Raw genomic sequence first — 26,295 nt, 5'->3', positions numbered from 1 at the left:
TTTTCATTTTCTGGGTCTGGGAACTGTAAGTAAGGACAAATGATTGTATGTGAAATGTTCAACAAACCCAACGAGATAATTTAAAGATATTTGACTTAAAAACCCAGGGATATTTAGCTAAATGTCCAGTTAACTTTGGTAGACCCTTGTTGTACACTTTGATGCTGTGATGTGCCACCACCACTGCCGACGCAAAAATGTAATCAGACACCACAAAAACGTGTCAGTTCCTTGTCCTGTTCTTAGTTTTCAACTACAGAGAACTTTGTGCCGGGCAGGGTTACTACAGTGGAACTCCTTTGCCATCTTGTGGTGGAGACGAGAAGTGCAACAATGACCTGATTTGAGAGACAATCATCTTGTTACTTGGGATTACTTGAGTCTTTCACACTCCTCCTTTTTTCACCCCAACAGCAAAACATGCGTGAGAACAAGGAGAAACAGGCTCTGGGTGATCTGATGATTAAACCAGTCCAGAGGATTCCTCGATATGAGCTGCTCGTCAAGGTGAATTATCTCAAAATATAGCTGCGTACTTTCTGTATACTGCAAGTATCCTCACCCTGTGTTTAGTGACAAGAAGCCCATGTAAAGGGAGATTCATTCATTTGTATTTGTGTTGTTTTGTTCAAGGACCTGCTCAAGCACACCGCAGAGGATCACCCAGACCACCCATACTTACTGGACGCCCAGAGGGACATCAAGCGACTGGCTGAGAAGATCAATAAGGGCCGTCGCTCCGCTGAAGAGGCAGAGAGGGAGGCCAGGGTCATCCAGGAGATCGAGGCGCACATAGAGGGAGTTGAACATGTGAGATACTTATTACTGTGAAGATAAACCTCGGGTTTACAGCTGATGTTTTGTCTATGTCTGTTAACTTCAAGGCTGTTTTTAATGGTTGATTAATGTGCAGAATATTTTCTGGATTAATTGATTCATTTTTTCATCATAAAATGTACGAAAATAGTAAAAGTGCCCATCACAATTATGCTATCACATTGCTTGTTTTGTCCTTCTTGCGTTTTGAAGTCTAAAGGCTTGCAGTGTTTCCCAGTGCTTATGGCTTTTGTACAGCAATTTGATTCTAAAAGAGTAAAATGGTGACAGTTTAGTTATTTGTATGGTATGAGGTGATGACGTGTGTGTGTGTGTGTGTGTGTGTGTGTGTGTGTGTGTGTGTGTGTGTGTGTGTGTGTGTGTGTTTAGATTCTGAACCCGCAGAGGAAGTTCTTGAGACAGGAAATGGTCATGGAGGCGGTAAGAAGTACTTTGTGAATTGATAAATGTTTGTAGTTAGAAGTTAGTTTAGAAGTTTCTAAACTGGTGTCATGTCTTGGAAAATAAGTCACAGCAATAAAAATGATTTAAGCAAACTGTATTATAAATATCATATTGTATTAAAACTTTGAATGTTATATGGTTGACCCAGAGCCCAAGTTAAGATTTTCTGAGCTCTTCATCTCTCCTTTCTCTCTCTGTAGAAGACAGTTGGTGGGAAGAAAGACCGTTCTCTCTTCCTCTTCAGTGATCTGATCATCTGCACCACTCTCAAGAGGAAGTCTGGCTCGCTAAGACGCAGCTCCATGAGCCTGTATGTGACACACACACACACACACACACACACACACACACACACACACACACACATAATATAGTTTCCAAACTACACTGCCCCCTGGTGTTGTACAACAGGCCATGCTATGTTTGCCATAGTATTGACTTTTTTTTTTTTTTTTTTTTTTTCTTTCTATCTCTTCTTCTGCTGCTCGCTCTCTCACTCTCAGATACTCTGCTGCGAGTGTGATTGATACTTCCAGTAAATACAAGTTCCTGTGGAAGCTTCCCCTGGAGGACGTGGAGGTGGTGAAAAGTAAGGCTCCATCTAGATCGCACACATGCAACTGCCAATATTGTCATTTCATTTTTTCTTCATATAACTGTGTGTTGCCTGATCCATCAATATTAAAATGAGATATTACCGTTTTTTTCCTTACGATTTTTTTTTTTATGATAGTGTTCAGTCCTTTAACACTTTAATTTAAATAAATCTCTGCACCAGGCCCCACTCAGGCAACAAACAAGGAGACCATCCAGAAGATGATAAGTCGATTAGACGAGGATCTCAGCACTCTGGGTCAGATCAGCAAACTGTCTGAGACCCTCAGCTTCCCACACCAGGTGCTGTACACACACACACACACACACACACACACACACACACACACACACACACTTCGATCTGTCTTATTGTGTTCTGTTCTGTGGTGTGGTACAACATCTAATGATCTTGGTCTTTTTCCATCTCTGTCAGTCCCTCGACGAAGTGATAAAGGATCTGATGGCGTCAGTGCACAGGGAGCTATCAGAGAAGCAGTCTCTGGCCTTCAGCATGACCTTCCTGCCCACAAAGCTGGAGTTCACCACGGCCTCCGCTGAGAGCAACTTCATCTTCGAGTTCACCTCGCCTGACACTCGGTCCAACTTTGAACAGGCCTTTGAAGATGCCAAGAAGAAGCTAGGTCAGCGAAAAAGCTAAATATTATTTTCTGCACTGTTACTTGTTAGGCACAGTAGACAAAGACAGGAGCATGTGGATACATTGGTTTATTGCCCAGCTGCATTAAGCATCTTAAATATTTTTTTCTTGTTATTTTCACAAGCTTCCTTATACAAAAAAAGTGTTTATTTCATTAGAATTTAAATGCTATAATTATTTTTTTATTAGGCCTAGAGTTACTGTATTGTCAATGTGTCATTGTGTTTAGCAATGAATAAGGACCAGTGGGACCCAGAGTTCCTGAAGGCCATTCCTATTATGAAGACACGTAGTGGAATGCAGGTGAGAGCAGCAGATTCATGATTTATGTCATTTAAATCCGTTCATACCGGTAGACAAGCTCTCTTTACAGAGGTACAAAAGTCCTCTCCACTCATGTATTGCTGTTTGTTTCCAGTTTTCGTGTGCCTCTCCTAGCCACAGCAGTCCTGACAGTGGCTGTGAGGTGTGGGTGTGTAACAGCGATGGATACGTGGGACAGGTGTGAGAAAATACTGCAAATGGTTCTGTAATTTAGTAACCAATAAGCTTTAGGTGACAATAAACATTCACTAATTACAGAGGCGATCCTTTTATTCCATATGCTTTCTGATGGTGAAATAGTTTGACTGATGCGATGGTGATGTTTTCTCTCTCCAGGTGTGTCTGTTGAACATCAAAGATGAGCCAACAGTTGAGGCCTGTATCGCTGTCTGCTCAGCAAGAATCATATGTATTGCTGCAGTACCAGGACTCAAGGGAAGGTCAGTACGCGCACACACACACACACACACACACACACACACACACACACACACACACACACACACACACACACACACACACACACACACACACACACACACACACACACACACACTTCATTTAGATTCTGTACCATTAATCAATGATTCTTCACCTTGTAGGGAGCGTGGATCAGAGCCCAGGCTGGCCACTGCCTCCGGAGCACCTGGTCCCACCCAGCAGCAGCTCCATATATCTATCTCTCATTCATCTCTGGAGCTGACGGAGCGACCTACAGGTTGGTCCATAAAGGTTTTACAACATGAGAAGCAGCAAGAGGTCCTACTTTAAAACAAACTGGGTTGTAAACTTTAAGCTGCTAGTAGTCCTATCCTGTTTATTTAATATTAGCCATTGTGAATTACATAGACTTGTATTGTACCTGTATGTACTGCAGTTTTCTGTTGTACAGTATACCTGTTTTCACTGATCAACTGATTGTTTCCAGGACCAGGGGCAGAGCTTGTTCCTTTTGACAGTGATGACACGGATGACGAGGATTCACCCAGCCCTTCCTCCACTCTACAGAGTCAGGCCAGTCACTCCACCATATCATCCAGCTATGGCAGTGAGTATAAAAAACACTCCAGTCGCACACACACTTACTGTATACACTTATTATATTCTTTCTGATTTCCCACTCTAAGATGATGAGGGCACAGGCTCAAAGGACATGGCTACAGAGACCACCAGCAGTGAGGAGGAGCAGGAGTTCCCAGTGGCGAGCTCCTATGGAGCTCCGGGAATATTGGGGGTTGGCGGCGGAAGTCGCGCCCACACAGAGAGCCCTATGGACGGCCGCGCCATGCGCCGCTCCTCACGGGGCTCGTTCACCAGGGCGAGCCTGGAGGACCTGCTCAGCATCGACCCGGAGGCCTACCAGAGCTCTGTGTGGCTGGGCACAGAGGATGGATGGTGTGTGATACACACACACACACACACACACACACACACACACACACACACACACACAAAGCAGACACACACCATAAACCTTCGGTCTAAATGAAAACTTAAGAATGAACAAAAGTGTTTTGGAGTTATGAGACTTTAAAGACTTGTATGGACCATTCCCATTATGGACAAAACTACTCGCAGATAAACTTTCATTTTGTATTTTCACATATAAATAGTTTACTCCCTTATTGGTGTGCTGATTTCATCACCTAATCTCCTATAATGCTTCTGTTTCTGTTAGCATCCATGTGTACCAGTCCTCGGACAACATCCGTAACCGTAAGAACAGCATGAAGATGCAACACTCAGCCTCCATCCTCTGTGTACTGTGAGTTACCTTCTTGGCCTCGACTTTACCTTTAAAAACTAAAATAATAGTGGAGTTTATGCTGTGTTAAAAGATGAAAAATGTGGAATGAGTAAGTTGGAAGAAAAGTGGATGGAAAGCTATTTGATGCAGCTGGGTTCGAATGTGCTGTGTCAGGTTTGTCTCCTCTCGGCCTCAGCTTTCCCGTTTATGCTATCTAACAGGATATTTTTGTATTATTAGTATTGCTATTTCATTCATTGTATGCTCCACAAATTATTATTTTCCTTTTTTTTCATTTTGACATCCCTCCTTTCCTTATATAGGTATTTGGACAACAAAGTGTTTGTCTCCTTGGCCAATGGAGAGGTGATCGTCTATCAGAGAGAAGCAGGTAAGCTGGGCATGTGGAGCGAGCTGGGCTGCTTTTGGCTTCTTTTGATTTAGTTTCAGTGGTAGCTGAAGCTTTTTTCTCTGCAACATTTTTGTTGAAATTGCTGCTACCGTACAACCATGCTAGTCTGCACCCACTGGGAGTGCTGACATTATCGTTGCCTGTTTCAAAAGTAATCCCACTTGCTTCCACACACATCATTTAAAGTTTTAAGTGGTTTCTTTGTAATATATCTGTATAATCTCCCTCTCTCTGCAGGTAGTTTCTGGGACTCTCAGTCTTCTCAGACATTGGTTCTGGGTACACCCAGTAGCCCTGTCACCAAAATGGTTCCTGTAGGAGGAAAGCTCTGGTGTGGCTCACAGAACAGAGTCCTTATTATCAACACAACTACACTGGTACAAGAGGTAGGTAGAAAGATGGACAGATATGTGTACGGGTGAATAAATCACAAGGCAAACGGAACAATCAGTGTGTGTGTGTGTGTGTGTGTGTGTGTGTGTGTTTGTGTGTGTAACAATTGTTCTCTCCCTCTCAGCACTGGTTCCAGGTGGGCACAGACAGCAGTCGGTGCGTGACTTGCATGGTGGCGTACGGTCAGGGTGTGTGGTTGGCGTTGCAGGGCAGTGCGCAGGTCAAACTGTACCACGCTCAGACCTTGGAGAGCCTGACAGAGGTGGACGTGGCACCTGCTGTGCATAAGATGCTTGCAGGTAAACACACAGGGAATATGAGCACACGAGTGACGGAAATGTGTATATTAATTTATTCTGGACAGTTCTCATATGCAGGAGCTTTTTCTTTATTCTTCTTTTTTTAATTCCCGTTTTTTAAATACTTTCTTATACTTTCTCTGCTCCCTCAATTTTAATCCCCACTTCACTCTCTCTGTCTCTCACCTTTACTCCTTCTTTCATCCTCATTCCCCCCTGACCTCCATCCCATTCCCACTCTCCCACTATCCCACTCTCTTTTCTTTCTCTCCATTCAGGTGCAGATGCCATCATCAGACAGCATAAAGCTGCCTGTCTGAGAATCACAGCATTGCTGGCATGTAAAGATCTGCTCTGGATCGGCACCAGTGCAGGTAAAAACACACTTGCTAGCCTAAGAAATCGAAAACTACATTAACCTGATAATTAAACTGAATTACCATTTTTACATTGATCATTATGTATTGGATTAAAAAAGAAAGCACATTTTAAGATAGTGTTCTTCTACAGGGGTGGTCCTTACACTGGTGATCCCAGCGGTGAGCTCTGGAACTGGGGCTGGGACACTGAAATCTCCCCAGGTGCCAATGGGCTCGGCTCACGGACACACAGGCCATGTTCGCTTTCTGACATCAATCGAACTACCGGAAGGGTTTGACATGAACTTCCCTCCTATGGCAACTGACTCAACAGGTAGTTATTTTGTTTGTTTTTTTTAAATATATGTGCACTCTTGTCTACTTCTGCAGAAGACAAATGTAACTGCTGCACTGAAGTTTTATCTTCACTTGTACCTTCCCTTGACCTAATTAATCTATCCTCCCTGTTTTCTAGGCAACCAATCCCAAAGCGGCAGCACAGTTGATGGGAACCTCCAAAGGCGTGACTCTTCGCGTCGCCGAGCTTCTGCCCTCATCCCTTCAAAAACCAACCACCTAGTAATTTCCGGTGGCGACGGCTATGAGGACTTCAGACTGACCAATAGCAGTGAAACAGTCGGACGGGATGACAGTACCAACCACCTTTTGCTTTGGAAGGTCTGAGACAATCGACCCCGATTTAAACAACCCGCCCCAACCTCCCTTTATCTGAGAACTGCGCACAATTTCCTGTCCTTTTCCCCACCGGACTCCTCACTTTTTGGTGTTGTTGGTCTTCTGCTCAGTCCACCAGTCTCTATGTGCACAATATGGCTGTCAACTCCCTCCTGGCCTTACTAATGAATATGATCACTTCAAAGCCAGTTTTCTTGTGTTAATGTTTCTGATGGTGTGCATTGTTCCTCACTGAGTGGTATCTGTGTGTGTGTGTGTGTGTGTGTGTATTTGTTTGCGAATAATGTCTAGAAGAGTGTCTTTAAACTCAAGTCGTTACTGAATGAGACAGAAGAAGATGGAGAAGGGGAGAATGAAACGTTCACACATGGATGTACGTTTAGACTGAGAACAAGTGAAGAAGAGAAAGACAGAAGAGGACTTGGACTCTGCAGAATGTCATTGCACAGGAGGTTGAAAGAAGACATTTAAGTGACACATGTACATGTTTTTTTGGACTTGGACATCAACCCTTTACTCCATCATCACTTCATCTTAGCCTGAACTGCAGACACAATGCCTCCAGATGATCAGAGCTAAATGTCATGTAAAAATATATGAATGAATATATATATATATATATATATATATATATATATATATATATATATATATATATACATACATACATACATACATACACACATACACACACATATATAGTAAAACATACCATCACAGACTGTAGTTTGATGGATATCCTGGATTTGCATCCATTTCTGCAACTACAGTAGAGCTCAAGCTTGGAAGAGAGGTTCAGTTGACATCTGTGAGCTTTGAAAGGAGTAAAAGACAAAGTATTCTCGTCATCTGGACAACGCCCCCTAATGGCAGATCTGAGATCAAACATTTCTGGTCCTACAGTAGTAGGGTTGTAATAATATCTACTCCATGATCATTGCTTATAGATGTGAGACTGCTGAAATAATTCTTTCTCCTGTAGAGGGAGAGTGAATATCATTAAAGTGCAATATGTGGCAAGGGTATCTAGCAAGACACATGCACACAGTCACACGCACATTAATGCACAGCCTTCACTCACTGAAGACATTTGTGAGAAACCTAAATGTGTGTTTTCCACAGCTAATCACTTTGTGTCAGATTTTCTTATTTAGTTTTTTGTTGTCAGTTTAAGATGACATGAACATAGATGATGCCTGCTACTGGCTGGAAAAATGGATTGGAGATGTTCCTCCTTCCTCATGACTTAACATGACTATGCCAAAGCCTTGTATGTGTTACAGTTTTGGCATTTAGGGATCTGAAAAGATTCCTTTTACCATGAAATTTCAGTTTGTTGAGCAGAAATCAGGAGCTGGTGTTAATGACTTCTATGACGCTAGGCTGTGGTAGCAGATAACGACAGTTATGTACAGTATTTATGGTTTGGATTTTACCGCCTTCTTTTACAGCACTTAATTTATAGACGATTTAGCTTTCACTTTTTGTTTTTGAATTGAAGAACATGGAGACCCTGGCTTGATTAGCGGAATAGATAAATGGGTATAGTTTGGTTCTGGCACACAGACATACACAGCAGGGGTGTAACGATGCAGTTCACTCATGGTTCGGTACGATGCACAATACAGGGTTTTTGTTTCGGAGTTGTGTAACTCCCTAAATGTAGGGAAACAAATCCAGAAAGGAGAGGGTCTTTAAGTATTTTTGTCTCTACTCATTTATTGGTTGGTTGTGGCCAAAAGACCCAGACTGTAGCCTGGGAAAACCCTGACAAACTTCTGGCAAATTTGAGATTTGCTCTGCAGGTCAGTCTGGCCAAGAGCCCATTCAAGCCCATTTCCAATTTTTCCAAATCGAGGCACCAATCACAACCGTTGAGGCGGGCTTTATACGATGACGATAGCGCAGCGACGGCAAGCAGCTTTTTGTTTACATTCAACATGATGGCCACCGAAGCGCAGCAACCTGTTGATGCTGCTGTCGCTGCAACGTCACCCGGATCATTGGTCTGATTGGTTGAAGGACTATCCAATTGAGCCCAGAGGCATTTGAGCGGCGTCCGTTGGTGACGCCCCTTTGGAAATGGGCTGTGAATGAACCTTCCCCAGACCCACTCTCAGTTACAACTGAGAAGGGTCTGGTGTCAACCAGGCTACCCAGACTGCAAACCGATTCCAAAATTCACCTTAAGTTGTCTCTGAACGCAGCTCGATCCTCATCAACACAGTCACTCTATTTCCTGTTTGGGTGCCGAATGCAAAGATTTACTAAATATTTTAACTATTTTTCAGCTCCACAGTGCATATTGTGGCATTTTTGTCACAGGAAATATAGCGCTAAGATGTACTGTTACACCCTAATGCACACACACTGATTTCAGTATTGATTGTTGGAGAACAAAATGCATGTGGTTTGTTTGTGAGGTCAGAAGGACAAATGCTGAGCACCTGCACATGCCTTCAGAGGGCTAAACGTTAAGCCATTAAACACACACACACACACACACACACACACACACACACACATTAAGAAGTCAGCTCTCCCTTGTACTAGATGTCTAAAGGAAGTGAAAAGTGACCCTGACTTGTCTGTGCACACACTCACATGTTAGCCTCAGGCTTTGAGTGTAAAGCCTGAGGTTGTCTTTGATCCCTCCAAGCCTAGAAAACCTCACTGCACTTTGCCAGCCATCTGGGCACTTCACCTCAGCTTTCCCCACTTCCCAACACATTTGTATTAGGTTGGCTCTCCCACTGTCCGAGCAGCTAACAGTTCAGAGGATTTGGTTGGTTATTGTGATAGCTGCCAACTAGCTAGTGCTCTTTGCCTCTGTAAGTGTAAATGTGTGTGTGTGTGTGTGTGTGTGTCCTCCAAGTGCTCTGTTAATCAGTTGAAAAGTTTTAAAAGGACGTTGTTTGTGATTTTCTGCCGACTATGAGGCAAAATTACATTTTGCTTGTGGTAGCATGTGAAGAATACAGCAGAGAATAGTTCGAGAATTTTAGCAGATGTTACAGGACTAATTCAACATTTTAAGAAAAGCTGCTTATTTGGTTTCTTGTTGAGACTCAGTTTGAAAATATTGACACCACTCTCACGTCTGTATGGTAAATATTAAACTACAGCCAGAAGCCATTTAGCTTAGCATAGCAAAAAGACTGGAAACAGGGAAATGGCTAGCCAGTCTTGTTCCAAAGGTACAAAAATAAACATCTTGTTTGCTTACTCCATATAAGAAGTACTCTTATATGAGTACTTTTGTACTCACACAACAAATAAGAAAATGCATGATAGTGGTATTAATCTTCTAATCTAACTGAGGAAAAAAGTTAATACAATTATGTCCCATAATGTTCAATTATTCCTTTACTGTCCTCTAAAGTTAAGGTAGCAGATATAAGTGTTTTTAATGTTCTGTATGATTGACAACAAAATTAATATTTGTGTTCTTGTGCCAAGACCTGACAAGTCACCCATGAAAATGCTGTATATCTATGCTGGCTGTAGAGTAATGAAGAGCTCCCTGCAAAATGGAGTTAGTATGTTTTCTGTGAGAAGTTGAGGGGAGGAACATCTGAGTGCCAGCGCCTTTGGAGTAGCGTTTCTAAAACTGAGTTGGGCAGCAAAAAAGGGTAGCAGCCCCTCAATGGTGGGTCCCCACTTCACTGAATCTCTAGTGTAGTAATGAATTTTCTTAGTTTTCTGGGCTGAAACCACTACCATGGTTGGAGTCAGTAACTTTCAATTCAGCTGATTCAGAAATATTGTAGATTTTCTTTTAAATCAGAAAAATATTTGCCTTGAGAATACACTTTTATGTTTTCTTGGTAGTTTCATAAGAATGATTGAATGAGTAATTATATTTTCAGCAGGTGCATTTTAGGTTTTGAGCCCAGTGGGTTGACTTAGACTCTTTTCATTTTACGGACCTACAAGCATGCACACAAACACGCCGTGTCTTAGATTTAAAAACGTGATGCTAATTTGACCCAGATTGAGAGAATGACGCATGTTGAAGATGTATACTTAATTTTTGCCATCACATCAAACTCATTCTACCATCACTGTAATACACAGCAGACTTGTACATCACATCCTCATGCCCGTATGTGAAAGAAGTCTTTTTTGTTGTAAATATTGGTATATATTGCCTTTTTCTGTAAATAGTGCACCCACATGGTCCTCAATTGTTGATATGAATCTAATGGCATATTTTTATATATTTGTGTAAGGTTTGTTTTTGTTTGTATTTTTCCTCCTTCTCCTCTCTGGCATGCGTTGTCAATGACATTTAAATTATAACTGTCATAGATCTTTCCAAAAGAAAGATGGCCACTTGTTGCCAGGGTGACTTAAAGATAGAGTTTTGGCATTGATGTTTTTACTGGTAGCCATATTAGCTCCGAAATGTATCTTTGCCTTGTTACGGAAATCTATACAGGAAGGAACACAACCTGGTCCCAACTCTGTTTATCTCTGGATCTGGTTGCAGTTGTCATGGTTACAGTCTATCAGAGTTACTGTATGTAGTTGTACTCGTTTTGTCACTGTAGGTTCCTCTTTGTAATTAAATCAGTTCACTGGTGCCGGTTTGTGACTGTTCTTTCTTCAGCTGGTGAGGTGTGGGTCTCTTAACATTTGTTTTTGTTTTACAGATTATCTGCTGAGTAACTCAACATATTCGGGTTTCTCAAAACTGGGACAAGGGTTACTATCTAGGTTTCTGGAACCAGGGTGTGATGCTTACGTGCACAAAACATAACCGGGATACGCAGGAACACGTTCATGACCAGAATACTGCTAACTTTAACCTAAATAGCCGATTAATCGGGTAAAAATTATCTGTGGATGAAACGATAATGGAAATAATTGTGTGTATAAGGGCGCTACATTTGCCAACACTTAATTAAACTGGTGTCACTGCAGGTAGAGAGAACTCACACAGCGGTCAGAGATCATAAAAGAAGGCCAGGGCAGTCTGTTGAAGACCAGGTTTGTCAATTGTTTTGCAGGCCATCTAATAAAGATCTATTTTCTTTATTTTATTAACTACAGAGTGCCCTTATCTTATATTTTGGAAAAAAGAGTGGTTTTTTATTTTTAATTTTGTTTTTTTATAACCAAGTAAGACATCCAAAGATTTATAGCTTAAATCAAATTGTTGCCTGTTCGTCTCTAACCCTAAACGCCCCCCCCCCTTTGTTGTTTACAGTAACAACAGATAAATAGTAAATGAATAGAATATAATTGATCTTATGATGCCCTCCTCACCTCCTACAGTTCTGACCATAACACAAAGTAAACCACTGTGGTTTACCAGCATGCTTCAGTGTCACTGAACTATTCATTTTACTTTAGCCCACTGACCCACAGTGAATGGCATTGTGATATGATAGGCCTGCAGTATATAGAAGGAAACTGTATGAATGCAGGTCATTCAGGACACACATGAAGACAAATGTTGCCCCTTCTCCCCTCATGAACACACACACACACACACACACACACACACACACACACACACACACACACACACACACACACACAAGTTGCATCTACACACAGCATTCAAATGCATTAAACAGTGAAGATCTGTGTGATGAATGAAAGAGGCAGTGCAGACAGCAGCACAGAGATTCATCTGTGAAACCAGAATGACTTTAATATTGTGAGTCATTGACTCGCACTGAATGGATGTGGGGCAGGGGAAATCTCCTTCATTCACTTGGTAGGCTATCAGATCTTATATTATGTGTGTGTATTTGGAAAAGCTCTTTTTTTTTTTTTTTTTTTCTTTTTTTTTAAATCTTGCGTACTGTAACATTCAAATACAGTTTTTGTCCCCAGGCTGCTTTGAAGGTCCCGGATTGTTTCTCCAAAAACGGTGTATATATAGTGAAAGTTCACACATCTTATCTGCATTAAAGGAGCTGCTATTACCACAACAGCAGTATTGTGACTCAGTTCTCAGTCAGACACTCTCAATTTAACTACTTTAATTTCATTTTTGAGAACATTACGTCAACATTCAGTGTACAACAATAAGATATTTTGATATGTCACAGTAGAAAAAACAGGTGTAAATAATAAAATTATATATTATAATATCGTGCATGCTGACTCACTGTCACACTGCCATGGCTTACTGGAGCACTGGAATAGAACAGAGCCATCATTAATGATATTAGTAACACCTGAGCTTTTCCTACTATCACAAGGTACGCTACAATTACATGTGCAATTAAATGACAGGCGTTGGAGAAGTGACACCACCGATTGTCACAGGCATCTATTCTATTTTAATTTAATACACAAAAAACTTGTAAACCAGGTAAAATGTTGACTGTGCAGAGGGTGGAATATTTCCCCCATATGGTTAGACCCTTGATGTTTTGGAAATACCTTCAAAAGAGCTACGTTTTGTTAAACATACACTCGTTGTGAAATAAAAACAGAGTTTGGAAAAGGGAATTTTTACATTAAAACTGGTTGAATGAGAAAAATTACTAGCAATAAAAGAAGAGTTTAAAACAGCTTGTATTTCTGATTATATTTTAATATTTTGTCTCCATGTATTCATATGATTATTTCATTCCTAAGGTCTTCTTTGTGTACACACACACACACACACACACACACACACACAGACACAGACGGGAGTTTCAGCTTGCAGCTCTGACGCATTGTGAGCTCACAGAGCCAGCGTGTAGACAGAGAGACGGGAGAACCTCGTTTACCGGCTTTGTGGTTTTCATCCATTCTTTTTACAATTAGGCTACACCTGCCAAATCAGTCCACTACAGCTGATGATGATCATCTCTGAACACTGATTTTAGCCTCTTTTTATTCACCAAACCGGTAAGTCCGACAACTTTTCTATTATTTTTTTTTGAACTTGTATCATCGGTTCTAATGGCTGCTCAAGCCGGTAGTTTAGTTTTCTCAGTCATTGCAGGCTCGTGTAGGGCTTTTCTCGCCGCAAAGCCTGTTCTACCGACATTACCACTTTTACGCACAACGGTAATATGACATATTCATATGTTCATACGAGTTTGTCTGCGCTACGGGACATCATGTACATTGATACATGTGTGCTTTTGGGCAGAGCACGTCCCTGCTGTAGGCCTATGTTTCAACTGGGTTTATGTATCAAGACAGTACATATTTTAAATGATCAACTGGAAGAAATTGTCTGTGCCTGAGCAACGTTTGTGACTGCTTATTTGATTTATCAAAGTAGCCTACAGACTGATAGGGTTTTGTTGTGATGTTTGTACGGTGACTTTGATTCTACTTTACCAGCCCCTGGTTTGGTGATTTGATAGATGTTTCTGGTTATACTGCTATAAGCAACTGGATACCTTTAGTATACCTTGAACTTAGTCGGCTTTTAATAACTATTCACAGAACCACTCTGTCGTACTGTCTGTCTAATGAGTGAGAATGAGAGCATGCTTGACGCACTGTCATGGGTACGTGATGACATCACTGGTAGGATGATCCCCCTCCTCTCTTTGTAATGAAGTGAAACGAGGGCTGGCTCTGCTTTTTTCATACTGTAAAAAATCTTTATAATATTTTATCATATGGAGACACACCAAGGTCAGTTCATTTCAAGCCAACTTATGCAAAACAAAAAAACATTATTGCCAAAGCATGTTTCAAAGAGAGTGACAGAAGAAACTGTAAAAATGTAGGCTAAATTAGTATACATTATTAATATTAATGTGTCTCTCTCATACTATTCTCTGTAACACTGTCTCTTTGCACACTTTAAGTTGTGTCTTATCACCGTCACATATCACACCATACTGCTGTGGTTTGGGCAGGATATACTGCTGCGTAATGAGTACAATGAGCAATGAGGGCAGGCTCCCTATGCACATACACACACTTACACAAGATGAGATAGACATTTTTGGCTGAGGGCTACTATTGTCTGAGACTGAATTCCTGCATGCTTGAATCAATAAGAGCTAGGCTTTCTCTCACACACAACTACAGTATACGCACACACTTCCACCAGAAGAGGGCCATGTACAGCTTCACTGGCTCGTCCATGATAATATTACGATGCAGGCATATTAACAAGGATTTTACAGGATTTACAAAGTTTGTTCATCAGCACAGTCTTGTCACAGCACGTGTGAACAAAGAACTCAATGTAAAAAGCATTTTAAATATTTGATATTGCTTGTTTTACGAGAGTACAAACTTCCTGTTTCCTGTCAAGTACTTTCACCCTCTCTTGTGTTAAATAGACAGTTATATAGAGAGAGCTAGAGTATATGTACAGTGTGATTGGTGTGGGGAAATCTACCCATGGGCCTCTCTTGGTTCTTCCAAAACACATTTTATCACATATCACAAAAGAGTTGGGGGGGGATAGCAGAGAGTAGAGTGTTCGATCCAGTCCTTCCAAGTTCACACTCTCACTTGAGTGAACCCTGCTGCTTTTAGTTCTCTGTTTATAGCTGCCATCTGTTGGACCAAGTGTCAGCCAGAAAATGATTTTTTTCTTTTTTAGTCTATTTTCTTCAAACAACACCAAAACAGCACTATGGTATCATTATAGTCACAAAAGTGTATTGGTCTTACTATAGTTCGATTTGGCACTGGGTAAACACAGAAAAATGATAATTTTAAGGAGTGTGTAAGGTTTAGTGTGTTGTATAAGTGTGTCCTGTAGATGTGTGTCATTGACAGAAACTTACATTTTGTCCATCATGTAGTGTGCTCAACTGATGTTACAGTTAACTACACTGGGACTGACATCTGTAATTATACCACGGACGTACACACACACACACACACACACACACACACACAAACACACAGAAATGAGAAATGCCTTAATTAGGAGGTGGTGTGTGTAGCCGTGGATTTATCCTAAGACAAATTTAACCCCCAGTTTACGCTTTGCCCCACCCAACATTTACATTTCGCACCGAATGTGTCCTTTGTTGTGCGAAGAGGCAAAGATGACCAGATGAGAGAGAGAAGAGAAAAGAAGATCGAAGTGTGTATGTTGCAGCTTGGAGCTGATAACAGATTCACATGTAGGGATTATCAGTGTATCTTAACAGACAGATGTTTCAACTCTATTTGAGCTTATGTGCATGTGAAAGTCATAGGCACAGCTTTAATTAGGCCAGCAATCCTGTCATCTGTCTGTCCATCCGTCCAACAAGCGTGGTTGGGAATGTGTCCAGGTCGTCTCTCGTACCCGTGCCACAGCGGCCTGCCTGCCTGCCTTCCCAATGTCAGCAAAGAAACTCCTACTGCACCGACCGCAGATCCCGGTCCAAGCTGGCTCAGTACTCCGAGCACACAGATTGTTGGAGGATCGGATGATTACAGGGGGACCTGGACACAAATACCTGGAAAGACGTTGGCACGAGCATGCAACCACTCATACACACTTACAGTATGTACATACACACCCAAGCTTGGTTATAAGTTATTTCTTTTAATGGGAAGGCAGGAATTGATGGACAGCAATATCCAAAATGTACACCATGCATTCGCCTTCTGAGGAGGTTTTCCTCAGGAGACCGCCGTGTCAATTTTCATATTTATATACTTATCTGCTGCAATCTCATGACTTTACAGCAAACTGCAAGTCATGCTGCAGATGGTTTTTGTCGGTTAATTTCATTCTTTTGAAAGTCAGGAAGTGGAAAAGAACTGTTTCCCGGATGTTTTCTTGCTCCTTTGTTCGTTTGTGCCTGAAGTTCATAAAGCATGTTGGGGTATCATATTTTATCCCTAGCTACTATTTTCCTGTGAATTGTGTTTTGCTAAAAAAACTGTGATAAATTACTCCTTGCTTAGGACCAAATTACACTTCAAAAACAATGAATTATACTGTATAATAAGGATAACAATACAACACATTGGTGGAAAGTAACTGAGTACATTTACTTAAGTACTATACCTAGGTACTTGTAGCCTACTTGTACCGCAACTAACGATCATTTTCATTATATAGTAATGTGTCAATCCTTTGTCGATTTAGTCTATTAAATGTTAAGAAATAGTTCAATGGCCCAAGTTCATGACCTTTCCCCTCTGCCTCCTTCATCTGCCCTCTCACTTCCCAATGTACTCTTTAATGACAGTCTTAAAAATAAGATTTCAGAAAAAAGGGGAAAAGAGACCGCAGAGGCTTGCTACCTCACTGGCCAGCTCCGGGGGAGGAAAGACAAATCTGCAAAGCAACCGCAATCTGCCTGCTGAACTCGCCAGTAACCAATCGCTGGCTTTTAGTTGCCAGAACAAATCACACACCAGCATGTTTGGGTCGTTGTCTTTGTGACGAGTGTGTGTGTGTGTGTGTGTGTGTGTGTGTGTGTGTGTGTGTGTGTGTGTGTGTGTGAGAGATGTTTTGGAGAGGATCCATACAATTCCTCATGTGAGGAGTGCTACAGACATTCCCATTTTCGAAAAAAACAACCGCTGAGTAATGACGATGTAGCCAACAAAATTGAACCTCTCGTCTTCAGCAGCACTTTTATAGAGTTATTAAATACAACTTAAGACACAGCATATTTAGAGCCATAAATATATGTGGGTATAAGTGTGCATATCTGTTGTTGGGATTTGCTTTTTCGGAGCAAACTGCAGGGTTGCTTATCTGCTTCTTTCACCCTCGTTCATAGAAAGTTCTGAGGAACTGCTTTCATATGTACAAACTATTGTAGTTCGCTCAGTACACATATGGAGTTGTTTAACATGTTTAACATTCCCAAAGGTCTGGTTAGGATTCCCAACGTTCACTCTGGCCTCCGCCCCTTTGACTCACTGACCCAACCGTCCATTAAAATGATAGTTTGGCATTAAATACACTTATTTGCTTTCATGACAAGAGTTGGATAAGTACAACGCTGTCCTCCCTCAAAAAGCAATTGGGAGTTGGGAGAACCTCATCAACCCCGGCATCACAATCCAACATGGCTGCTCGGAGCAGCAACAGTAGTGAAAGCTGTATACTGTTTTTAGCACTTCTGTCCTATTTGTGTCCCATGAACTCAGACGTACACACAGCACTGTCCATCTTCTATCTATGGACATGAAGCTACAGTGTTTGTACGAGCAAAATACTACATAGTGTTTTGTAACTAATGGCTAACCTGCTTAGGAGTCCCCCCCCTCTCCCCCCATTTTTCCAACTTGTAACTGGAACATGGTCAACTGTGTAACTCGAAGTGAAGAAATGTAACAAATGTACCAATTTTAAGGTGAATAGGGAAAGAAAGACTAATGGATATCAGCATGAAACTTCCCCAGTTGATTACTGACATTAAGACAAATATCTTTTGTATTACAAATTTTTAGAATTTTTATATTTAAATATGCAAGTAAGGTATTATCTCATTAAATATATTTCCTGAAGAGAAATCTGAACATTGGATAAAGCTACATTCAAAATTCTTGTTTCATTTTGTTGACATATTAGAGTCAAATGTTTTTACAAAGGGGATTTTGGATATCTCTTTTTATCACTCCCATTAATGGGAGAAAATAAATACTGTCAACAGCCATAAAAAAAATCAATTTTCGCCCCCTGTTTTTAGGTATAAAATGTTGTATAAATCAGACTCTGAATGATATATGAACAAACCCCTCTGTAAAAACCTTAAGAATATACATAGGAATACAACTGGACAGTTTGGTGTATGTTAGTGCTGCTAAAGTGGAGATTTCTGGCTCAGAGTAGGAGAAAAAAACCCATTTTGAGAAAAATGCCTTTTAAAGATTTGTATTTTAAAAATCCATACTTTTTTAGTGGAAACTATTTACAGACACAATATCTTATCAAATCATTAGCAACAACAATACAAACCACCTAAATCACATAAAAACAGCACTCCAGTAAAAAACAGTGTACACACACAAATGGTCCTATGCAGAACTGCCACCCTGGCCTCTAGATACCGTCTACAGCCTAATTTTCCATGCCTGCTTCATACAGTATGTAGGCCCCTCATCCAGTTCCTGCTGATGCCTTTTCACTTTTTTAGCTGTGCTCACACTCTTGTGCCTATATTTTGCACTGGGAGTTGTGAGGGCCTCAGCTTTCGAGATCCTGAGCATATCAGTTTCTCTCATTGAATTGACAGTCAAAACTGTGCTCTGAAGCCACAACTTCTCCATAACAGAAAGCATGGCCTACAGGTTGTCTCATGAGACAACCTGTAGGGGGACCGAAGAGGGAAAAGTTACATAGTATGCCTTTAACTGAGAGAGATGGATCAGGGACCCCCTACTGCATATATTGTATAAAATTAAGTTGCATATTAAACTGGGCCTACAATAACGTGTACAATAAAGCCATTATAACCTTTTTAGTGCATAGCATACTAAGACATTAAAACAATAATTGTATAATAATAATTTTATAAATCATGTTTTAATGTTAAACACACATGTGGCACAGTGAATTCTTAGGATGAACTGTATCTGTGGCCAGTTGTCTGTTAATCTCACGGTGAGAACAGTCAGGGTTAGCTTTTTATGAAGCTTATATCCCTAAATGTCTAACTTTTCCTTTAAGACACCATTCTTCAAGGGGTACATCTCCCTGCAAACAGTCAGCACACATCACTTTAGCTTCAATGTGAAGACTTGTTCCAACAAGCGAATAGGACATCTTACAATTTAGCCGCACATTAAACAGCTCTTTTCAATACTCGGGAATGCAAGCAAGTTACATAAAAACTGTACAGACGGGACCAAATTCATGTTTTCTTTACCTGAGCTCAGCTTCTTGAATAATAGAGAGTAGATTTTCCTATGACTAAAACAGGAATTAACTAAATCCTCTGTAATTTGTTTGACAAATAGAGATAACATGTTGGAAGTGTTGTTTTTACACCGCATACACGAGATTGTGTGTGTGTGGAAATGGGAATTGTTTAATTATAGTGCAAGTGTTTGTGTGCTGACTTTTACTGTATGTGTGTATGGGTTGTGAATAATAATTTAAGGTGTTGTGAACATAAGGAGTTGATTTACATTCACAGGTAATGATGCTGGTGATGTAAGGGAAAATCCCAGACTCTCAAAAACATCTACTCTCACACACATTATCGCAACTCAGATTGTTGTGGCTTTGCCTTTAGGGTTGTTTTGTAGTCAAAATTAGTTTGTGGTTGGCTTCTGGTGGATTAAAATAATAGTAAAGTGTTCTTCTTTTGGAAAAGCAAGTTTTTTGAATTAGCGCAAATTTTGACTTGTTTGCAATGAGGCAGACATAGAATTATTGAAAAACCAAATGGTCCTAAACACTTTCAAAGTTTTAATGTAACTTAAAAAGTCTTTGCAATGTGAAAAAGCACCATTGACAGCCAGTGAAATTCATGCAAACCAAGTCAGGTTTTTATGTCTCCCACTTATGTAAGTTGACTTTAGAGGGGGGTAGAACAATAAACTTAGTGATTGGAAACATATTTCAGGGGGGACTGAGCCTAAAGCACGTGTGAATTAATGACTTCCCACAAGATATGGCATCTGTTTTTAATAAACATACAGTATGGAAAGAAAACTTTTCTGTCGTATCACCAGAGTTTCCTTTGTATGCATATGTATTCACAGTGGCTGTGAATTAGGTACTGTCACCCTGCTGTATTGTGGGATCTCCGGGTGCTGCACAGGTATTACTCTGGCTGTTTACAAGCTGAACACCTTACTGTATCTGTCTCTCTTGCCTGTTCCGTCCTCTCAACTGTTCTCTCTCTCTCTCTGGTCAATTCAACCTCTCTCGTTCGACTTCAGTGATATCTGAAAGACACAAGAGAGGCCCGTTAGGTTACCGCCGGTGTACAGTTCCACTGGAAAACATGACGACATCATGTCAACCCAAGGACAGAGAGGAGGAATGATGGACACAAAGAGTCAGTGGGAGAAAGGCATTCGCAGACACGTGTGAAGAGGCGACACCAGCTCATCAGACATGCTCCCCATAATGAGACATTGTCTAAACACTAACGTAGAAAGGGTTGTTGTAAATCAGCCTTTCATTTGGTGATAATGAGCACCTCCATTAAGTCAAACAGAGGGTATGGTTGTCCTGATCACGTCGTTGTCGTACACGTGCACATTATCTCACGGTCCACGAAATGTCTGATGGATAATAGAGTGTAATTACCTTAAACCTTTTTTTTTGCCGGCTCAGTTATTTTCTATTGTATTTCACTACATGGGCCGTTAGATAAAGAGGTGTTCTCCAAGGCTGGACATGCTACGTGACCTAGTGGGCTTAATAGGTAGCCATTATCGGCATGGAAAATTGGCGGTTGATTTTTCTTTGTCAAACCTACTTACTTCATGACAGAGAGGGAAATCCACGTCTTTTGAAGTGCTTTTTAAAGGGTTTCATCAGCCATTTTTAAAGCTCCACAAGGACAATTTAGTGTTTTTGTTATTCGAACTACACCAGTATGCATCAACATAAGCATTACTCTGTTTTAATCAATAGTTTAATGTCTTTGCCATGAGGTTAGACTCTTCAGGAATTAAGAAAGACAGCTCCGTGTCGAGCAATGTGTCGATAATTTAATTATTTTTTTAAAGGGCATGAGCCTAAACCAAAGGATTTCTCAACCTGCAGAGAAGAAAGTAATCCTTTGAACCTCTCTGTCCTTCTCTGGCGATGCATCGCCACACCTGCAGAGCAATTGATAAACACATTTAAACTCAGTAGTTGGTTTGAAAAAGGTGAGGATTATGTGCACTGTCATCATTATTCATAGCATTCAAATAATACCATGACACTAGCCTGAAGTCGTCATACTCAGATTGTACTCAGAATATGAGTCTGATACTGCTCCATTGGGCTGTGATTATGGGGTGTGTTTCAACCGAACCAGGAAAGAAAATGCCTCTGCGCTCAATTGGATAGACCTACAACCAATCAGAGCAACGGAGACAGACGTCACAGAAGCTGCAAGTCTTCGACACAGCAAAGGCAGAGGCAGCAGTTTTCGTGTTGTGCAGACGGGTGTGGCAATGTGTATACATACGTGATCGATGTGCTGTCGATATCTTCTATAACAGACGAGATGGCAGCCATCTTTGTTGTTCAACCCAAGCGCTCTTTGGCGACGTGGTTGATTACGTTACTGTTGATCCATCTGTCCATCATCGTATAAAGCCCGCCCTGACAATTTGATTGGTCCGAACAGCTCTGGTTCAAGCGTAGTTGGTCCACAACGGATCAAGTCCAGATCGAACTTCCCGACCTCAAATGTTGTGGGCGGGGCTAAGTTCGGCTGGCATCCAGGCTACCATGACACAGCAAGTAAGTTGAGTTTACTCCTGTGTGGCAGAAAACTGTAAACCTGACCTTGTCTATGGGCAGGCTTAACTTCATAATAAAGCGTTTTTTTGGTGAGATTTTTATAGAAGTTTTGATAAAGTTTTTCTATAGCTGTCAGATCAAGCAAAGCATGAAAGCCAGTTTGGGCAAACAACTGCTGCCACTACATTCAATATATGACATACTTCACTGAGTACAACAGTATGTTTTATGACGTAGCGGAATTCCAACTACAAATGCGTTTTGGTTAGGGTTAGGCAAGTAAAACTATTTGATCAAGGTTCAGGAAAGATTAAAATGTGCTTTGTTGAGTTTGACCAAGAAGCTGTCTATGCACTGCATAATGCCTGTATTGCAAGTTTGCAAATACTGCTGCTAAACATGGAATTTTAAAAGCCCCCTCCCACCCCAGCATCCGTCTAGCCTCAGATTCAAGGTTTCCCTGCAGCAAAGGTAATTCTTGTCACTCTGCTGTATTGAGCTCAGTGTTAACTTGTAGTAATTGACAAGGTCAGAGCCTATATGCCAAATATCCACTCATATGCTGCATTCACATAACACATCTGGGTTGGCTTCCTGAACTTCTGAAAGCAAAGTAAAAGTGTGCCTGAAAACCCAATGCAATTAAGTTTGAGACTGCAACAAGAAAGAGCAATTGCTTAAACCACAATTACATTAAAATGATTGCAGACTCATAGAGATGGCTCCTTTCATTCTGTTTTATCATTAGAATTTGTTTACAGAGGTGTAACTTGAATATGGCAGATCTATAAGCATGACTGACATATTTTGTGCCTGTAGACTTGACACTAAAGTACATGGTGGCTTTAAAAAAAGGGTCATTGCAGAGTCTCATGTAGGATTGGGCATCGAGGACCGATTCCTACTTGGAATCGTTTCAAAAATGATTCTCCAGTAGAATCGTTTCTTTATTGGATTTGTTTGGAATCGTTTAAAGGATTTGGTTTCAAATCCAATCATTGCTTCCCAATTTAATATGCACAAGTTTTGGTTTCCGAAGCGGCCAGGCAGCCTTGGAGCACAGTAAGCGGCGCTCTAGTGTGGCTTTATTTTGGCCCCTCCCACCCCGGACACAAACTCTTTGAGCCACTCCCCTCTGGCAGGAGGCTGAGGTCCATCAGGACCAAAACCTCACGACACATGAACAGCTTTTTCCCCTCCGCCACTAGCCTTATTAACAAGGCCCGGAAACCAACCTGACACTCCACCCCTGGCTCTTCATGCCACTGTTCTCTCTCTGCTGTTATGCTCTTTGCTCTTTATTTTTTATTTATATCTTTATTTATTCTTTATTTTTAATTTAATACATACTGTGTACATATACTTATACTTATACTGTTTAATATTCCATCTAGAGAATGTGTGACGTGCACCAACAACACCAAAACAAATTCCTTGTATGTGTTAAAAAACGTACTTGGCAATAAAACCCTTTCTGATTCTGATTCTGATTTTACGTTGAAAAAGCCCTGTAAAACTACAAACCACCATTGTATCAAAATAAAACGTTCCTCTTATTTGTGAAAATAGGCATGTGACCCGTTTCAACTCAAAGAATCGAAATTGAGACTCAATAAGAACCGGAATCGAAAAGAAGAATCGGAATTGGAATCAGAATTGTTAAAATCCAAACGATGCCCAACCCTAGTCTCATGTCTAATCTGAATCATGTGTACTACTACACACACGTCTCAACGTTTGGAAGCCAGTAACATGGCAGTTTGACCCTGCTTTACCCTTGATCTCTCTTGTCACCTCACGCTGAAAGGCAAGGTGTTCCACTCATTCTTGTGTTTCCTCTTTTGTGGTTTCTTTTTTCCTTCACGGCTTCATCCAGTAGGATTTCTCAGCTCAGCTGCTGCATGACATCAAGGTGCCAGAAAAAGCTTTTGCACATTCGCTGTGACTCCGGTCCTTGCCCCAAAAACCACCACAGCATAGAATAATGTCCATGTTTTTGTCATGCCTTTGCCATTACTTCTTTATTATTGCTATTTTTAGGTCCCCTTAACAAAACAGAAAATGTGACTGGTCATCTGATGTTGCTGTGACTTGTTATTTGAATGTGTCAAACAACAGCACTGATGGTTTTGGGTAATTACTGTTTTACAGTTTTGAAAAAGTCGTCACGGTCTTCTGTTTTTCCTTTGAGGTGTTTTTGAATTTTTTATTCTGTTTTGTTGTTTTCATATAAAATGACCAAGCAATCGTGTGTGTTGGTGTCTTTCGGCTTCTTTGTTGTGTACGCTGGGATATTCTGAGAGGTGTTAATATCCTGTCATATCCTGGCCTTCCTATGCTTCTTTCTTCTCTTTCTCTGTGTCTGTACCGTTTTTCTCTCACTTTCTTTCTGTCTCGCTTTACTCCTACTCACACATCTATCTGACTGCAGCCCTCAAACCAAAGTACATGGCCGACATAGGCTTGAAGCAAGCCGGGTTATGAAAAAGGAAACATGCAAACAATAAAATGCAATTATGGGATTGACTGAGAGGTAGAAAGAGCATGTGGAAGAAAAGTATGAGAGTTCAAGGATGTAAGACACAAAAGTTACAACAAACAGACAAAGACCTGCAGTTTCCTTGACAGGGATTAAGTTGAGTCTAAATTGATCTTTTCTAATTGTTTAGTGCTTCTGTTTTGAAAGATCTTTTAGATTTAATGTGGACTTCAGTATATGGTTACGATTTCCTGCTCCATTATAAAACACATCCAAGCCACAAATATGATAACATTACTCAACGTCACTTGCACTAGGTAAAGATTAGTGCTCAGACTTACAGTAATCGTAAAGGTAGTTATAAACTGTGGTGAATGGAGGGACTTTTGGCAGATGAATAAGGAGTCAAAGAGGTCTTAAAGCAGTAGTTTGACATTTTGGAAAAACACATTCGCTTTCTTGTTGAGAGTTAAATGAAAAGATCGATCCCACTCTCATGCCTGTACCTTGAATATGAAATTCCAGCTAGCAACCAGTTAGCCTAGCTTAGCATTAAGACTGGAAACAAGGCAACAGGTAGCCTGGCTCTGTCCAAAGGTAATCAAAATCTACCTACCAGCACCTTGAACAGAGTTTATTGATTTTCTGTTTTTTTGTGTGATTTTTGGCCATTTTTGAGCTTCAGAGGTGCTGGTTGGTGGATTTTGTTACCTTTTGAATCAAAGAATCTAGCTAGTTCTCCCTGCTTCAAGTTTTTAAGCTAAGCAATCTTCTCGTCTCACAAAAAAGCGTATTTCCCAAAATGTGGAACTATTCCTTTAAAAGATGATGGCGAATTCTGCACTGCTGTTGGTCCCAGCAGCACTTTGCCATGGATGGACTGAAGGAAGAGAAGGATGGGTGCATGTGTGCCATGTAGGTCCAGTGGAAGTTCCACGTGTGGCGGTCACTTCTGTAGTGGGTTTGTGGGGAAAACCTCAAACGGTTGGGTTGAAACTGGATTGAAATACAAATACATCACACACAGACAATGTTGGCTTGGAACGCTTGGCTGTGAAGGGCTGACTTCTGACAATAGTGGTCAGGAAGCTGGCATGTTTTGAACAACCTTTTTGGACATGCTTTCATGTGCATTTCATTTCAAGCACATTTTCACTGCATGTGTTGCTGTTGCATACAATTACTGCTTTTTCCCTATGTATAGCAAGCAGGGGGAATGGTTGGCCAACTGCTGGTCCACATTTCCAGAATGATTTCTCATTAACCAACATTGTTGCATGTAAAAATGACTTTTAGAAGTGCACAAGGGTTAGGGCTATTTGAACAGGTCAAATGTGAAGTCAGTCTGCTGTATGCTAATGATTTTGGATTACATGCATTCATCACGCATTCATCACCTTGCTCTGCTGGAGTTTAAGTGCACTCGTTTCGGTCACTGCACTTCTGGAGGTCAAGCGAGATTCTTTGTGGAAAACCAACATTCCTCAACCCCTCTAACCCCTGTCCAATTTGTTACTTGACACTTTCCAAAAACAGAGGTACTTAATTGTAGGTCCCATTTTTGTTTTGCTCTCTCTATCATTGTCGTTTTATTGATCATTTTTTCCTTTTTTGTGTGTTGTGCGTGTGTGGGTGCATGTGCATTTGTATGTGCACGTGTATGACTTGTAATTAGCCTCTTTCTCTGGTCTGTATGGCATTTTAACAAATGCTTCTATATATATATTATGCTATCAGGCTGAAGTTTTA

The 26,295-nt window shown here is 40.9% G+C and overlaps 2 protein-coding genes across 4 annotated transcripts in view; both read left to right on the top strand.

The window, feature by feature from the left end:
* The window catches only part of LOC116048264 (rho guanine nucleotide exchange factor 17), a 57,012-nt gene extending 49,861 nt beyond the window's left edge, over positions 1–7,151 (top strand). For both annotated transcript variants that reach the window (XM_031297257.2, XM_031297256.2), the window contains 20 exons: positions 415–507; positions 634–810; positions 1,207–1,257; positions 1,482–1,591; positions 1,785–1,870; positions 2,060–2,178; positions 2,312–2,519; positions 2,766–2,839; positions 2,955–3,038; positions 3,197–3,300; positions 3,463–3,578; positions 3,789–3,908; positions 3,988–4,255; positions 4,539–4,625; positions 4,931–4,998; positions 5,257–5,405; positions 5,537–5,711; positions 5,990–6,085; positions 6,222–6,404; positions 6,546–7,151. In XM_031297257.2, coding sequence (XP_031153117.1) covers positions 415–507; positions 634–810; positions 1,207–1,257; positions 1,482–1,591; positions 1,785–1,870; positions 2,060–2,178; positions 2,312–2,519; positions 2,766–2,839; positions 2,955–3,038; positions 3,197–3,300; positions 3,463–3,578; positions 3,789–3,908; positions 3,988–4,255; positions 4,539–4,625; positions 4,931–4,998; positions 5,257–5,405; positions 5,537–5,711; positions 5,990–6,085; positions 6,222–6,404; positions 6,546–6,754 — 2,577 coding nt within the window. In that variant the 3' untranslated portion in view covers positions 6,755–7,151. The remainder of the gene's footprint in view (positions 1–414; positions 508–633; positions 811–1,206; positions 1,258–1,481; positions 1,592–1,784; positions 1,871–2,059; positions 2,179–2,311; positions 2,520–2,765; positions 2,840–2,954; positions 3,039–3,196; positions 3,301–3,462; positions 3,579–3,788; positions 3,909–3,987; positions 4,256–4,538; positions 4,626–4,930; positions 4,999–5,256; positions 5,406–5,536; positions 5,712–5,989; positions 6,086–6,221; positions 6,405–6,545) is intronic.
* Positions 7,152–13,443: 6,292 nt separating this feature from the next.
* Positions 13,444–26,295, top strand: part of relt (RELT TNF receptor) — a 28,121-nt gene continuing 15,269 nt past the window's right edge. For both annotated transcript variants that reach the window (XM_031297266.2, XM_031297267.2), the window contains exon 1: positions 13,444–13,624. The gene's annotated coding sequence lies outside the window, so the exon portion shown is untranslated. The remainder of the gene's footprint in view (positions 13,625–26,295) is intronic.

The sequence above is a fragment of the Sander lucioperca genome, chromosome 5 (genome assembly GCF_008315115.2).
Source record: "Sander lucioperca isolate FBNREF2018 chromosome 5, SLUC_FBN_1.2, whole genome shotgun sequence".
Lineage (NCBI taxonomy): Eukaryota > Metazoa > Chordata > Actinopteri > Perciformes > Percidae > Sander > Sander lucioperca.
This window is presented reverse-complemented; position numbering and strand designations above follow the sequence as displayed.